This window comes from Tachyglossus aculeatus, chromosome 10 (genome assembly GCF_015852505.1).
Source record: "Tachyglossus aculeatus isolate mTacAcu1 chromosome 10, mTacAcu1.pri, whole genome shotgun sequence".
NCBI lineage: Eukaryota > Metazoa > Chordata > Mammalia > Monotremata > Tachyglossidae > Tachyglossus > Tachyglossus aculeatus.
In genome coordinates this window covers 3,874,331-3,891,495 of record NC_052075.1, presented here as the reverse complement: position 1 = coordinate 3,891,495, position 17,165 = coordinate 3,874,331, and the positions used below count along the sequence as shown (strand labels likewise).

Here is a 17,165-nt window from a genome sequence, read left to right as displayed (position 1 = left end):
TAGGGGATGGAAAGGGGAGCGTTGCTGGGAGAAACGGTGGCCTGGACCACCACCCCACATCATCATCATCATCATCATCATCATCATCATCATCATCATCATCATAATATTAATAATAATTGTGGTATTGGTTAAGTGCACTGTACTAAGTGCTGGGGTGGATACACGCAAATCAGGTTGGACACAGTCCCTGTCCCGCATGGGGCTCACAGTCTTAGTAATAATAATAATAATGATGATGGCATTTGTAAAGCACTTACTATGTGCAAAGAACTGTTCTAAGCGCTGGGGGGATACAAGGTGATCAAGTTGTCCCAAATAGGGCTCACAATCTTTACCGGACAAGTGACGGAGTCATCATTAGAACCCATGACCTTCTGACTCCCATAATAGTAATAATGGTATTTATTAAGCGCTTACTATGTGCAAGGCACCGTTCTAAGCGCTGGGGAGGTTACAAGGTGATCAGGTTGTCCCTCATGGGGCTCACAGTCTTCATCCCCATTTTACAGATGAGGTCACTGAGGCACAGAGAAGTGAAGTGACTTGCCCAAAGTGTCACAGCTGACAATTGGCAGTCGGGATTCGAACCCATGACCTCTGACTCCAAAGCCCGGGCTCTTTCCACTGAGCCACGGATGAAGACTGAGGTGCTCTATCCTGTACGCCATGCTGCGGGCTAACGCTCCATTACGGAGCAATGAGGAGTGTGGGCTTGGGGGGCTTTTGTACATGGACAAATGACTAACAGCTGTCGTGACATCACCATCAATCGTATTTATTGAGCGCTTACTGTGTGTATAGCACTGTACTAAGCGCTTGGGAAGTACAAATTGGCAACATATAGAGACAGTCCCTACCCAACAGTGGGCTCACAGTCTAAAAGGGGGAGACAGAGAACAAAACCAAACATACTAACAAAATAAAATAAATAGAATAGATATGTACAAGTAAAATAAATAGAGTAATAAATATGTACAAACAATATATACATATATACAGGTGCTGTGGGGAAGGGAAGGAGGTAAGATGGGGGGGATGGAGAGGGGGACGAGGGGGAGAGGAAGGAAGGGGCTCAGTCTGGGAAGGCCTCCTGGAGGAGGTGAGCTCTCAGTAGGGCCTTGACATGGCAGCTTATTCTACAATCTAAAGCAAGGTAATCAGAGGACTCCTATCCACAGCGTTCTGCACAGGGTGGGGGCTTCCTCGCCTGAGGAAAGCACCTGGGTGTAGGAATCTGGAGGCCAGGGTTCCTGTCACAACCCTCTCCCGGCCTGCTGTGTGACCTCGGCTGGGTCTCCCGACCTCTCTGTGCCCTGGTTTTCCTGTAAAATGGGGATAACGGCCTTGCTTCCTTTCACAGCTATGTTATGAGGACAACTTATCTGAAGCTGTTTTGGGAAAAACTGAAAGCACTGACCAAAATTCAAGGTACTCTATGTGGCTCAAAGTGGCGACATTCCAAATACAGCCAGCAGGAAGGTGGAGAAGGAGCTCAGTAAGACTATATTTACATTCAGAAAATATTGATTTACTGGAGAACAACTACATCACAGGACCTCACAAATAACAACAGAGGGGTAGAAAATGTCCGTAATAATTTTCTTCCTTAGTTTTGATGGTCAGAGTCCAGAAAAATGTTCTTCCCCACCCTCAACCAAAAAAACCCCCACGTTTGGGGCAGAAATTTTCCCAAATAGAAACAAAACACACCCTTGAACTTATCTATCAAATGATAAAATAGTGAGAAACACAGATGGTTTACATGCTATAAAAAAGTAATGCTCATTATTACATTAAGGGATACATTTTGTAATTACCGCTGAAGGGGTAGAGAACATAGCCTGATTGTGAAATCAGGCAGAGGGTACTCTAATCCCAGCCTCAGAGGCTTTGCTGTGCTCTTGGCCAATTTTTCGGCTCTCTTTTTAAACAAAATCAGGGATCATATTTACTATGTATGTTGGTGACGGATGTAAAACCAAAAAAAAAAAATTCATGTCAAGTCAAACTCTTTGGGGGAAAAAGTGCAGCTGGGATTGTTCCTTTAAATCCTTTCAAGTTTTACGCTTTCTGGAGAGTCTTCCTGAATCTCCCGTTTAGGGATATGCTTCTGTTGGATTCTCATAGAGGCAGCTATGCACTAACTAATAGCACTAATTAGCACTAGCACTAACTAGCTAATAGCACTTTTGTACCTACTGATTGAACCAATTACGTTTGAACCCTTACTTTTCCCAGATATCTATCTTCAGGAGCTTCCTCTTGATAAATTATTTTGTGTCTGCCTCCCCAGGTAGGTTGGGAATTCCTTGAAGGAAGGAATCACTACCTCTTCTATATGGACTGCATTGACTGATTGCATGGATTGTGGAAAGAGCACAGGCTTGGGAGTCAGAGGTCCTGGGTTCTAATCCTGGCTCCGCCGCTTGTCAGCTGTGTGACTTTGGGCAAGTCACTTCCTCGGTTACCTCATCTGTAAAAGGGGGATTAAGACTGTGAGCCCCACGTGGGACAACCTGATCACCTTGTTTCCTCGCCAGTGCTGAGAACAGTGCTTTGCACATAAGAAGCGCTTAACGAATGCCATCATTATTATTATTATTATTATTATTATTATTATTATTATTACTCTCCAAAGTTCTTAGCATAATGCTCTGTATGCAGCAGGTACTCAGTAAACACTTATTGGTTGATTGGTTGATGATTTTGTCTGCTGGTTGCTCTAAGTCCCAAAGATTTTTCAACCTTTTCCGTTACTATTATTATAGTGAAGCAGTTCTTAGGTGCCAAGCACTGTGCTAAGTGCTACGGAAGATACAGGATACACCAAGTTCTTCTAGAACTTCGGGTTGCATTTTCTCAAAACCTCCCAAAATGGAAAACTTGTGCTGAAGTGCTCGCCCAGCCCGCACCCTCTGCTCCTCTGCTGCTAACCTCCTCACCATACCTCGTTCTCGCCCGTCCCGCCGTCGACCCCCGGCCCACGTCCTCCCCCTGGCCTGGAATGCCCTCCCTCTGCACATCCGCCAAGCTAGCTCTCTTCCTCCCTTCAAAGCCCTCCTGAGAGCTCACCTCCTCCAAGAAACCTTCCCAGACTGAGCCCCCTTTTCCTCTCCTCCTCCCCATCCCCCCGCCCTACCTCCTTCCCCTCCCCACAGCACTTGTATATATGTTTGTACAGATTTATCACTCTATTTATTTCACTTGTACATATTTACTATTTTATTTATTTTGTTAATGATGTGCACTTAGCCTTAATTCTATTTGTTCTGACGACTTGACACTTGTCCACATGTTTTGTTTTGTTGTCTGTCTCCCCCTTCTAGACTGTGAGCCCGTTGTTGGGTAGGGACCGTCTCTATATGTTGCCAACTTGTACTTCCCAAGCGCTTAGTGCAGTGCTCTGCACACAGTGAGGTCTCAATAAATACGATTGAATGAATAAATGAATGAGTACTACATGCACCTACACCAAGTTTCTCCTGAAACCTGTGCGGTCAAAACACCATTCCTTATTTGCCTACCAGCTTCTAGACCAAATGCAAATCGAAAATGTGCACTCAAGCAAAGAGGACAGTAAACATTCTGGACAGAGTCTTTGCCCCACAAGCGGTTCACGGCCTAAGGAGTGAGAGCAGATATTTTGAGGATTCTCCTCAAAAATCTCCAGTGGCTACCAATCAATCTGCGCATCAGGCAGAAACTCCTCACCCTGGGCTTCAAGGCTGTCCATCACCTCGCCCCCTCCTACCTCACCTCCTTTCTCTCCTTCTCCAGCCCAGCCCGCACCCTCCGCTCCTCTGCCGCTAATCTCCTCACCGTACCTCGCTCTCGCCTGTCCCGCCATCGACCCCCGGCCCACGTCATCCTCCGGGCCTGGAATGCCCTCCCTCCGCCCATCCGCCAAGCTAGCTCTCTTCCTCCCTTCAAGGCCCTGCTGAGAGCTCACCTCCTCCAGGAGGCCTTCCCAGACTGAGCCCCTTCTTTCCTCTCCCCCTCGTCCCCCTCTCCATCCCCCCGTCTTACCTCCTTCCCTTCCCCACAGCACCTGTATATATGTATATAGGTTTGTACATATTTTTTTTACTCTATTTATTTATTTAATTTATTTGTACATATCTATTCTATTTATTTTATTTTGTTAGTATGTTTGGTTTTGTTCTCTGTCTCCCCCTTTTAGACTGTGAGCCCACTGTTGGGTAGGGACTGTCTCTATATGTTGCCAATTTGTACTTCCCAAGCGCTTAGTACAGTGCTCTGCACATAGTAAGTGCTCAATAAATACGATTGATAATATTTTATCCCCATTAAAGAGATTAGGAAACGGAGGTTCAGAGAGGTGAAGCGACTTGCCCCAAATCACACAGGAGGCAAGTGGCAGATTTGGGAAGGAGTACCCAGGTCTTCTGACTCCCATTCCAGTGCTCTTTCTTTCCATTATGCCACCGTGCTATTAAAGACTATTTTGGGAATGTTTTATTATACCAACAGCAAGGCTCTCGACTCCTCCACCTCTGACCCCTTGGTTGCGCCCATTTCCTTGCCTGGATCTCTCCTCCCCTTGAAATCCCTAGCTTCACAGCTCTTCTGAAATTCCACCTCCTCCAGGAAGCAGTACCTGATTAGTTTCCACCATATCAGGACACGCCATTTCAACAGAGACCTTACTTCTTACGCATATATCAATCTACGTATATTTCTTCATTTGTGTAATTATTCATCTTTCTTCACTTTTGCTATTATTAAGTGTCCCTGTGTCCTTCTTCCTGCTCCCCATTAGAATATAATGACCCTCAAGGTGTTTTTTTTTAATGGTATTTGTACTGGTATTATGTGCCAGGCACTGTACTAAACGCTGGGGTAGACAAGATAAGTGAATAATAAGTGAAGCAGCATGGCTTAGTGGCAAGAGCCCGGGCTTGAGAGTCAGAGGTCGTGGGTTCTAATCCCAGCTCTGCCACTTGTCTGCTGTGTGACCTTGGGCAAGTCACTTCACTTCTCTGTGCCTCAGTTACTTCATCTGTAAAATGGGGATTGAGACCGTGTGCCCCATGTGGGACAGGGACTGTGTCCAACTTGATTACCTTGCATTTATCCCAGAGCTTAGAAGAGTGCTTGGCATATAGTGAGCGCCTGACAAATACCATAATTAATTCATTAATAATAAGATAAGGTTGTGTGATCAGCTTGTTGCCTACCAAGTTTATGAAAGGTGGGATCTTAACATTTTCTTTTTTGTAACCTGTAAGTAAACTATACTCCCTGGAAAATTATACTCTTTAACTTGTTTGAGAGAAACAGTAAATTAGCCATGGAGAGGGTCTGGACGGGCTTTTGGAAAGTGCGTTCATGATTTGCTGGTGACAGCCTGATTGATCTCTTTTTCAAGGTTATCAATCAATCACTCATATTTGTTGAGAACTTACCATGTGCAGAGTGCTGTACTAAGCACTTGGGAGAGTACAATGCAACAGAATTAGCAGACAAGTTTCCTGCCCACGACGAGCTTACAGTCTAGAGAGAGCTCCTAAAATGAAATGAAATGGTTTGAGTCAGGAGAACCTGGGTTCTAATCCCAGCTCCACCATTTGTCAGCTGTGTGACCCTGGGCAAGTCACTTCACTTTTCGGGCTTGGGATTCAGAGGTCGTGGGTTAGAATCCCGGCTCCGCCACTTGTCAGCTGGGTGACTTTGGGCAAGTCACTCCACTTCCCTGGGCCTCGGTTACCTCATCTGGAAAATGGGGATTAAGACTTTGAGCCCCACGGCGGGGACAACCTCATTACCACTAGGGCTGGGAGTAAGATGGTAATGGGTTCTAATTCCGGCTCCACCACTTGTCAGCTGTGTGACTTTGGGCAAGTCACTCCACTTTTCTGGGCCTCAGTTACCTCATCTGGAAAATGGGAATAAGACTGTGAGCCTTATGTGGGACAACTGGACTACCTTATATGTACCCCACTGCTTACAACAGTGTCTGGCACATAGCACTTAACAAATACCATAGTTATTATTACAGGGTGTAGAACTGTGCTTGGGACATAGTAAGCGCTTACAAATGCCATCATTATTATTATTACCTCATCTGTAAAATGGGGATTACCATGGTCAGCCCCCTGTGGCATAGGGCATGTGTCTAGTCTAGTAATTTCCCATAATAAATACCAATTAAAAAAAACAAAGCAAATAAACAAAAAAAAAAACAGGATCCCACAACCTGGGATCCACAAGAGGACAGGTCCACAGGGTTGGAGGTGGCGAGGAGAGTGAAAGAAAGTCCATTTCTCTTTTCAGTAATAGACCTTCAAGGAAAGTAAACTTGAAATATTCCCCAAAATGTGTAAAATAGAGACAGATTGCTTTACGTGGGATTCCGAAACAGTGTGCAGCTCTGGATGTGGCTATTTCAGACCAGGTCCTGAGGTAGTCTTCAAAAGAGATTCTTTTAATCTTCCTGAAAAATATCAATTTAGGAGAAATTAAATTGTTAATTAACTCCTTTTCGTGACAGTTAAATATTGGTGATTAAGTAATGACAGAAGCGACACAAAACATTAGACTGAATTGTTCTCCCAAATAACCTACAAATTGAACAAATAAGCCACTAGATCTATGTACCACCAGTTTGTGAAAATATTCTATCGAGAGAGAGAGAGCTCTGTCAACTTGCCCCTTTAAAAATGAAAAAGTCCAATTTGAGATTTTGGCAATGTCTCATTTTCCATTGTTGGAGCAAGAGAGAAAAGGGGGACAAAGGTGAGATTTGGGGAACCTGCTAAAATACCAGAGAGAAAATGAGCCTCCTCAGATTTTAAGAGGATTGGAAAATTGGTCCGAGTAAATTTGTCATCATTACTATCGTTGTTACTATAACCTTATTCGGGGGCTCATAATACTGAGCTGACGTTAATTTACTGACAGAATGTTTCTGCATTTGGAGAAATAGGTAACAAAATGAAAGAGTCCATTATATCTTCTGCATGAAAAGCCTTGTGATCAATTTGCTGTCACAGATCATTTAGCAGACAACAATGACTGTGAGGAAGGAAACTGTCAGTGCGCTGCCTCATGAAAAAAAAATCATCCTAAAGCACAATAGTCTTCATTCTTTTTTGTCTTCCCGAAGACAACCCTTGACCCTCTCCCTTCCCACGCTTGTCTTGATAGATTTCCAATTCGTTGGTTACAGAGTATTTCTTATTTTTAAAATTCTGAAGATTTGAAACTTAAAAGCTATGAAACCTCATATTATCATCATCATCAATCGTATTTATTGAGCGCTTACTGTGTGCAGAGCACTGTACTAAGCGCTTGGGAAGTACAAATTGGCGACATATAGAGACAGTCCCTACCCAACAGTGGGCTCACAGTCTAAAATGTGAATGTGACCCAAACTACTGAAAAAAAAACACTTTTCAAATAAAAGAAGTAGAAGTTAACGCTATTTTATTTCAATTTTGAAAATTACCTCCACAGTACTTGAGACACAAGACGTGGCACCCTGGATCAGACCAGTGGTCCAGCCAGTAACTCCTCTTTGACAGTGATGCCAAAAGGGATGCCGGGGGAATCGTATGACAATTGCCCTCTTGGTGTCTCATCCTCTCCCGACTGGATTACTGCATCAGCCTCCTCTCCGATCTCCCATCCTTCTGTCTCTCCCCACTTCAATCTATACTTCACGCTGCTGCCCGGATCATCTTTGTGCAGAAACGCTCTGGGCCTGTTACTCCCCTCCTCAAAAATCTCCAGTGGCTACCAATCAACCTACGCATCAGGCAAAAACTCCTCACTCTCGGCTTCAAGGCTGTCCATCCCCTCGCCCCCTCCTACCTCACCTCCCTTCTTTCCTTCTCCAGCCCAGCCCGCACCCTCCACTCCTCTGTCGCTGCTAACCTCCTCACTGGGCCTCGTTCTCTCCCATCCCGCCGTCGACCCCCGGCCCCCGTCCTCCCCCTGGCCTGGAATGCCCTCCCTCCGCACATCCACCGAGCTCGCTCTCTTCCTCCCTTCAAAGCCCTACTGAGAGCTCACCTCCTCCAGGAGGCCTTCCCACACTACGCCCCCTCCTTCCTCTCCTCCTTCCCATCCCCCCCACCCTACCTCCTTCCCCTCCCCACAGCACCTGTATATATGTTTGTACAGATTTATTACTCTATTTATTTTACTTGTACATATTTACTATTGTATTTATTTTATTTTGTTAATATGTTTTGTTTTGTTGTCTGTCTCCCCCTTCTAGACTGTGAGTCCGCTGCTGGGTAGGGACCGTCTCTATATGTTGCCAACTTATACTTCCCAAGCGCTTAGTACAGTGCTCTGCACACAGTAAGCGCTCAATAAATATGACTGAATGAATGAATGACATGTGGGAAGCAGCGTGGCCTAGTAGAAAGAGCCCGGGCCTAGGAGTCAGAGGACCTGAAATCCAATCCCAGCTCTGCTACTTGTCATCATCATCATCATCAATTGTATTTATTGAGCGCTTACTGTGTGCAGAGCACTGGACTAAGCGCTTGGGAAGTACAAGTTGGCAACATATAGAGACAGTCCCTACCCATCAATCAATCAATCAATCGTATTTATTGAGCGCATACTATGTGCAGAGCACTGTACTAAGCGCTTGGGAAGTACAAATTGGCAACACATAGAGACAGTCCCTACCCAACAGTGGACTCACAGTCTAAAGGGGGAGACAGAGAACAGAACCAAACATACCAACAAAATAAAATAAATAGGATAGAAATGTACAAGTAAAATAAATAAATAAATAAATAAATAGAGTAATAAATATGTACAACCATATATACATATATACAGGTGCTGTGGGGAAGGGAAGGAGGTAAGATGGGGGGATGGAGAGGGGGACGTGGGCTCACAGTCTAAAAGGGGGAGACAGAGAACAAAACCAAGCATACTAACAAAATAAAATAAATACAATAGAATACTTGTCCGCTGTGCGACCTCGGGCAAGTCACTTCACTTCTCTGTGCCTCTAGTTCCTCATCTGGAAAATGGGGATTGAGACTGTGAGCCCTTTGTGGGACTAGAGCTGGGTCCAACATGATTATCCTATATCTACCCCGGAGCTTAGTACAGTGCCTGGGGCACAGTAAGCACTTAACAAATGCCATTAAAAAAAAAAAAGCACACTGACAGTCATGGCTCCAGGCTCAAGCTCATCAATCAATCAATCAATCAATCGCATTTATTGAGCGCTCATTATGTGCAGAGCACTGTACTAAGCGCTTGGGAAGTACAAAGCTCATAGAACCCAACACCTCCCTGTCCAGTAGGGAGAGATGGGCTAAGATCAAGGGACACCTGTAAGATGGGAGGCATATATTCACACACACATACACACACTTCTCTCTCTCTCGACAGTGCCCAGCAGGGCCATGGTGAATCCCAGATCCCAAGCAGGAGAGCACTGGGGCATATCGTGGAATACTCCATTCCAAATGTCACCTCACCTGTGGTGAGCTGCCAGCACAGAGGCCAGGGGAAGGAGGACTGTGAGCCCACTGTTGGGTAGGGACTGTCTCTATGTGATGCCAATTTGTACTTCCCAAGCGCTTAGTACAGTGCTCTGCACATAGTAAGCGCTCAATAAATACGATTGATTGATTGATTGATTGAGGACACCACGGCCAACTACATCACCCGGGGCATGTAAGCTGGCAGAGTGTGATGAGCCAAGCTGGGCATGGGGCCAGGCCACAGGGTACCAGCCCAGCTCTCCCTGGGAACGACAGCGGAGCCGAAGGATTCAACACCACCCAGGCACAGCAATCAATCAATCAATCAATCAATCAATCGTATTTATCGAGCGCTTACTATGTGCAGAGCACTGTACTAAGCGCTTGGGAAGTACAAATTGGCAACACATAGAGACAGTCCCTACCCAACAGTGGGCTCATAGTCTAAAAGGGGGAGACAGAGAACAGAACCAAACATACCAACAGAATAAAATAAATAGGATAGAAATGTACAAGTAAAACAAATAAATAAATAAATAGAGTAATAAATATGTACAGTAATAAATATGTAGTAATAAATATATTATAGTAATATAATATATCATATTAATATAGAATATAGTATATCATACTATACTATATTATATATATAATACTATATACACTATACTAACATATAATATTAGTAATATTAGTAATAATAATAATTACAATAATATTATATTAATAATAATATAATATAATAATATATAATATAATATATAATATATGTGATATATAATATGTGATATATAATATATAATATAATATAATAATATAATATAATGATAATAATAATATTAGTAATATTATATGATATAATACTAATATATAATATATATACTAATATATATTATACTATACTATACTATAATATAGTATATTACAGTAATAAATATATAAATAAATAGAGCAACAACCTGACAGTCCACCCCTCGCCCTGTGCCAGGTTTCTCCGCCATGGGCAAGGAGGCCGCAGTTGAGGGGGCACATGCCCTTCTTGACCAGCTTCGATGTTGCCCCCTGAGGACCAAAAGTCCAGATCCACCGGATCGCTCCATCCCTGCTATCCAAGGGCCTCTGGGATCACTACGGCGTGGACGCTCAGAGAAGCCCTGGGCCTTCTGCTGCTGACCCCTGGAAGTCAGGCCAAAGCTCCTGGGTGGAGCTAGGCAATGGGGTCCCTGGCTAGCTTTCAGCTTTCCAGCCCTTTTCTCTCCCCCTTCACCTACTCTGGTCACTTTGGAGGTGCAAGGCCGTGGGGTGGAAAGACTGACTGAAAATGTGCCCTGAGACACGGGAGTGGAGAGGAGAGTTGACCATTTTCTCAACGTCGGGACTGGACCACGTATCTCGGCAGGGTTAAGTGCTCTCCACTCTCCTCCTGAAAGTCGATCCCAAATTAATCCCCCTCCCGTGACCAGGGCCTACCAATTCCAACATGCCTTCTTGGTACTTGGGTATTTACCCTCACTGTAAAATATCAATAGTCTATATCAATCTAAACATGCCATTTTATCCCATCGTATTAATCAATTCATTAATCAATGATAGTTATTGAGTAATGATTGAATTAGAGCACTGTACTAAGTGCTTGGGAGGGTAAAATAGCATCTTGTACATATATACTATTCTATTTATTTTGTTAAAGATGTGCATGTAGCTTTACTTCTATTTATTCTGATGACACCTGTCCACATGTTTTGTTTTGTCGTCTGCCTCCCCCTCCTAGACTGTGAGCCCGTTGTTGGGTAGGGACCGTCTCTACATGTTGCCAACTTGTACTTTCCAAGCGCTTAGTACAGTGCTTTGCACCCAGTAAGTGCTCAATAAATACGATTAAATGAATGAATGATTGTTATTATTACAGTGTTTCTAGGAAAAGGGGGTAATTCAGTGTCAAGGTAACAGAAAGGTTCAGGAGGGTTAGGATGGAGTAGTGGCCACTGTACGTGGCAAGAAGGTCTTTGATCAATCAATTATATTCATTGAACACTTACTGTGTGAAGAGTACTGTACTAATTGCTTGGGGATGTAATAAGACGTAGTTTTTAGACATGTTCCCTGGCCACAATGAGTGTACAGCTTTAAGGATGACCCTAAGGACAGCTATTTCCATAAACTGATGGTAAAAATGGTAAATACTGGTTCTTTCTCTCCCTTAGACTGTGAGTTCCACGTGGGATGGGGACTGTGTCTGACCTGATTATTCTGCACCTTATTATTATCAAATGCCCTTGAGTTGTTTCCAATTCATAGTCACCCTATGGATATATTTTCTCCAGAACATCCTGTCTTCTGCCATAATCCATAACCTTTTTAATGGTTCTTCCGTTATCGTTGTTGCTGTGGTCTCTATCCATCTAGCTGCTGGTCTGCCTCTTCCACGCTTTCCCTGGACTTTTCCTAGCATTAGTGCCTTCTCCAGAGAATTCGTCCTCCTGATTATTGTCCAAAATATGCTAATAATAATAATAATGGCATTTATTAAGCGCTTACTATGTGCAAAGCACTGCTCTAAGCGCTGGGGAGGTTACAAGGTGATCAGGTTGTCCCACAGGGGGCTCACATTATTAATTCCCATTTTACAGTTGAGGTAGCTGAGGCCAGAGAAGTTAAGTGACTTGCCCAAAGTGACACAGCTGACAATTGGCGGAGCTGGGATTTGAACCCATGACCTCTGACTCCAAAGCCGGGGCTCTTTCCACTGAGCCATGCTGCTTCTCCCTAATCTCCCATGCTAATCTAAGTACCTACCCAGTGCTTAAGATAGTGCTTTGCACATAATATACCATTAGCAAATGTGATTATTGCTTCTTCAACATGTGTTCTCTTTTACAACTACAGACACTCTCCATCTCTCTCCTTCTCTCTCGCTCACACACCCACGCACCCACACGCATGCACAGCTTCTCAGATTTCTCACATGTAGTTTTCTGCGACTTTGACCCAACATACTGACATCATGCTGCTTTTAAATCAACTGGGTTGATTAGTATTTGAAAGTACACTGGCACATAAAAGAGTTCTAACCCAAAATATGTTCTCGTTCTATGCTAACAGAAAATGAAAACCCAGTTAAAAACAATACTCATTGCAGAAAAATTTCTCCCAATAAAATACTGAATTGTTACCTCCTTTGGTCTTCAGCTGTTGCTTCAGGTGGTAAGAAGAATTCTACAGAAGGTACATCGACCTCCTTATCTTCAAGTACTACAAAAGAAAATTGGCATTCGCGTCAAGTTCACGTTTTTATTATGTTTGCACAATAAATGGTTTATTCTTTCCTGAATGTTCCAGTTTTTTTATGGCATTTATTAAGTGCAAAGCACTGTTCTAAGTGCTAGGGAGGTTACAAGGTGATCAGGTTGTCCCACAGGGGGCTCACAGTTTTAATCCCCGTTTTACAGATGAGGTAACTGAGGCCCAGAGAAGTGAAGTGACTTGTCCAAAGTCACACAGCTGACAGTTGGGGAGTCGGGATTTCAACCCATGACCTCTGACTCCAAAGCCCGGGCTCTTTCCACTGAGCCACACAGGATCCTATTTAGGGCAAACCAGGTGTTGAGAATAAAACTGAGCAGCAGTCTTGGAGGTTTTGTGCAGGTTTTGTAGGGGGCTTACATGTTTCCTTCTCCTATTCTGATCCTTTAAGATGATCCTCTCTGACCCTCAGCCACGTTCTCCCTTTCTCTCCTCATCGATGGCTTACTCCTTGCTCCGCCTCGGCCACTTATTGGCAGGGACATCCGCTAGATCTAATTTCCAAAATAGAATGCCTCATCCCTTACCTCACCAACTCTTATTTGCCATCACCCTACCCTGCCACCTTTCCCTCATCACTTCGTCCTCGAATTTGGTCCTTACCCCTTACTATGACCATTCCACCTCTCCCAGGCTATCATATCTAATATTTTTAAGTCGGTCTCCCTGTTAGATGGTAATAATATTGAATTTGTTAAGCACTTACCTTGTGCAAGGCACTGTTCTAAGCGCTGGGGTGGATACAAGTAAATCGGGTTGGACACAGTCCCTGTCCCCCGTGGGGCTCACAGTCGCAATCCCCATTTGACAGATGAGGTCACTGAGGCCCAGAGAAGTGAAGTGACTTAAAGTCACCCAGTAGATGAGTGGCAGAGTCGGGATTAGAACCCATGACCTTCTGCTTCCCAGGCCCGTGCTCTATCCACTACACCATGCTGCTTTTGAGACGGTAAACTCTCTGCAACTTACATTTCTTGCTTAACCTTCAGAGTGCTTCGGTAAAGAGCGCTGCTCTGAGGCCCTCAATAAATACCATTTCTACTACTAATAGCACAAGCCCAATCAACACCCTGCCCAGCTCGTTCCATTCCTGGATGTGAAAACACCTCTCCTCAACTCATCATCATCATCAGTGATATTTATTTAGCTCTTACTGTGCACCAAGCACTGTACTGAGCGCTTGGGAAAGCACAATAAGCAATTGTCTCCCCCTCGTCCCCCTTTCCATCCCCCCCATCTTACCTCCTTCCCTTCCCCACAGCACCTGTATATATGTATATATGTTTGTACAGATTTATTACTCTATTTATTTTACTTGTACATACCTATTCTATTTATTTTATTTTGTTAGTATGTCTGGTTTTTGTTCTCTGTCTCCCCCTTCTAGACTGTGAGCCCACTGTTGGGTAGCGACTGTCCCTATATGTTGCCAACTTGTACTTCCCAAGCGCTTAGTCCAGTGCTCTGCACACAGTAAGCGCTCAATAAATACGATTGATTGAATTAATCATACTTACTGAGTGCTTACTTTGTGCAGAGCATTGTATTAAGCACTTGGGAGAGTAATAATAATAATGTTGGTATTTGTTAAGCGCTTACTATGTGCCAACCACTGTTCTAAGCGCTGGGGGAGATACAAGGTAATCAAGGTTGTCCCACGTGGGGCTCACAGTCTTAATCCCCATTTTACAGATGAGGGAATTGAGCACTGCCACAATCCGCTCCCTCAGCTCCTGCATCCCAGGTACTAAACATTGTACCAAGGGCTTAGTACAGTGCTCTGCACTCAGCAGGAAAGCTCAATAAACAGCACTGATAACGACAATGATGGTGCCAGTCACATCTTTCTGGGATTTATGGAGTTATCCATCAGAGTGTCGCTATTGACGAGGAAGTTCACCTATGGGTGTGAGTGCATCGGAGAATGGACAGTGTGGGGCTGACAATGCTTACTACATTTATATGCCCCAAAATTGTTCTTTGTTGTGTTGCAGAAGTAGTGGTAAAATTATTTGAGTTCACACTGACTGCAATGTTAAGTGCTCGGGAAAGTAGAATGGGCACAAAGCACTTCTTTGCCAGATCTTAAAAAAAAATAGATCTTGGGCATCTAAGTTACTACCCATTTGAATCCCTGACAATATTGGTGTCAATCTATTATGTGTGTCTGTTAACTGTTATATTGTACTCTCTGAAGTACCTAGTACAGTGCTCTTGCTAGCAATAAGTGCTCAATAAATACAACTGAACGAACTTGTTGAGCGTTTACTGTGTGCATAGTACTGTATTAAGCATTTGGGAAAGTACAATATAACAGTTGGTAGACACAGTTCCCGCCCACAAAGAGCTTACCTCCTAGAGAAGCAGCTTACAGTTTAAATCACTTCTTTGGGCCTCAGGTTACACACCTGTAAAATGGGAGCTAAATACTGGTTTTCCCTCTCATTAGGCTGGGAGCCCCATATGGGACAGAGACTGCATCAGACCTGATTCTCTTGTCCAGTTATTTTTATTGCTCTACGGATTTGTCCAAGCACAATGAATGGGGTGGGAGAAGAATTATCTAATTAAAACAGTATTTTTCCAACCACAAAGAGAACGAGTTGCATTAGTATAGATATTGGGATTTCCACAGAATGTAATGCTATTAATTTTTATAATCTTCTTAATGTTTCCACTATACCTCACCAATCCTTGACTATGAGGCCTCTGTCAGCAAAGGAATCATAATTATGGTTTACTGGGGTAAGTCTTTTGAAACTTATTAGGATGATCCTCTTAATTCAACAAAAGCTATAGGAGACTTTGGATTAAGAGGACAATTAAGTTATTGGGATCGGCTGCCATTTTTAGACTATGATTTTCTTCTACTTTCATCTCCCCTTGTATCTTCACCCAAGAATTTCAGGGATTTCATGAATTTATTTTTTTCAGCTTGTTCATGATCATACCCAGCAGGAATATGGCAGTAGTAATAATAATGACGGCATTTATTAAGCGCTTACTATGTGCAAAGCACTGTTCTAAGCGCTGGGGAGGATACAAGGTAATCAGCTTGTCCCACGGGGGGCTCACAGTCTTAACCCCCATTTTACAGATGAGGTAACTGAGGCCCAGAGAAGTGAAGTGACTTGCCCAAAGTTACACAGCTCACAATTGGCGGAGTCAGGATTTGAACCCATGACCTCTGATCCAATCAACCTACGCATCAGGCAAAAACTCCTCACTCTCGGCTTCAAGCTGTCCATCCCCTCGCCCCCTCCTACCTCACCTCCCTTCTTTCCTTCTCCAGCCCAGCCCACACCCTCCGCTCCTCTGCCACTGCTAAGCTCCTCACTGGGCCTCGTTCTCGCCTGTCCCACCATCGACCCCCGGCCCACGTCCTCCCCCGGGCCTGGAATGCCCTCCCTCTGCACATCCGCCAAGCTAGCTCTTCTCCTCCCTTCAAAGCCCTACTGAGAGCTCACCTCCTCCAGGATGCCTTCCCAGACTGACCCCCCTCCTTCCTCTACCCCTCCCCACCCCCCCGCCCTACCTCCTTCCCCTCCTCAGAGCACCTGTATATATGTTTGTACAGATTTATTACTCTATTTATTTTACTTGTACATATTTACTATTCCATTTAGTTTATTTTGTTAATATATTTTGTTTTGTTGTCTGTCTCCCCCTTCTAGACTGTGAGCCCGTTGTTGGGTAGGGACCGTCTCTATATGTTGCCAACTTGTACTTCCCAAGCGCTTAGTAATGTGCTCTGCACTCAGTAAGCGCTCAAAAAATACGACTGACTGAATGAATGAATGAATGAATGAATGAATGACTCCAAAGCCCATGCTCTTTCCACGGAGCCCCGCTGCTTCTCTGGTTTGCCCAGTATATTTCCCTCCCAAGAAAATGCCACCCCTTGATCTTTCAGGTGGCATTTGTGAAAATACTGGCCTAGTGGATAAAGCTGGGCCTAGAAGTCAGAAGGACCTGGTTCTAATCCTGGCTGCCCCACTTGTCTGCTGTGTTACCTTGGGCAAGTCACTTCACTTCTCTCTGCCTCAGTCACCTCATCTGTAAAACGGGGATTAATTCTGTGATCCCTACGTGGGACAGGGACTGTGGCCAACCCTATTTGTATGTATCCTCCCCAGCACTTAGTACAGTACCTGGCACATAGTAAGTGTTTAAATACCATTATTATTATTATTAGAGATGGTAGACAACTACCTTGCCCAAAATGAGTTTAAAGTCTAGAGTAGAGGTAATACATTCCCAAACTCGAATTACCTCCTTTGGGAAACTACTTCTTTAAGCACTCTTTTAACATTACTTCCGTTTAACCAATGAAGAGTACTAAATGGGATAAGGCAATTTTGTTTCCCTTTTTTTATGGTA

The 17,165-nt window shown here is 44.0% G+C and overlaps 1 protein-coding gene across 1 annotated transcript in view; it reads right to left on the bottom strand.

Moving 5' to 3' along the window:
- The window catches only part of UBE2U (ubiquitin conjugating enzyme E2 U), a 59,216-nt gene that overhangs the window by 30,568 nt on the left and 11,483 nt on the right, over positions 1-17,165 (bottom strand). The window contains exons 6-7 of the mRNA XM_038753091.1: positions 12,656-12,734; positions 6,369-6,457 (exon numbers count right to left, since the gene is read on the bottom strand). Coding sequence (XP_038609019.1) covers positions 6,369-6,457; positions 12,656-12,734 — 168 coding nt within the window. The remainder of the gene's footprint in view (positions 1-6,368; positions 6,458-12,655; positions 12,735-17,165) is intronic.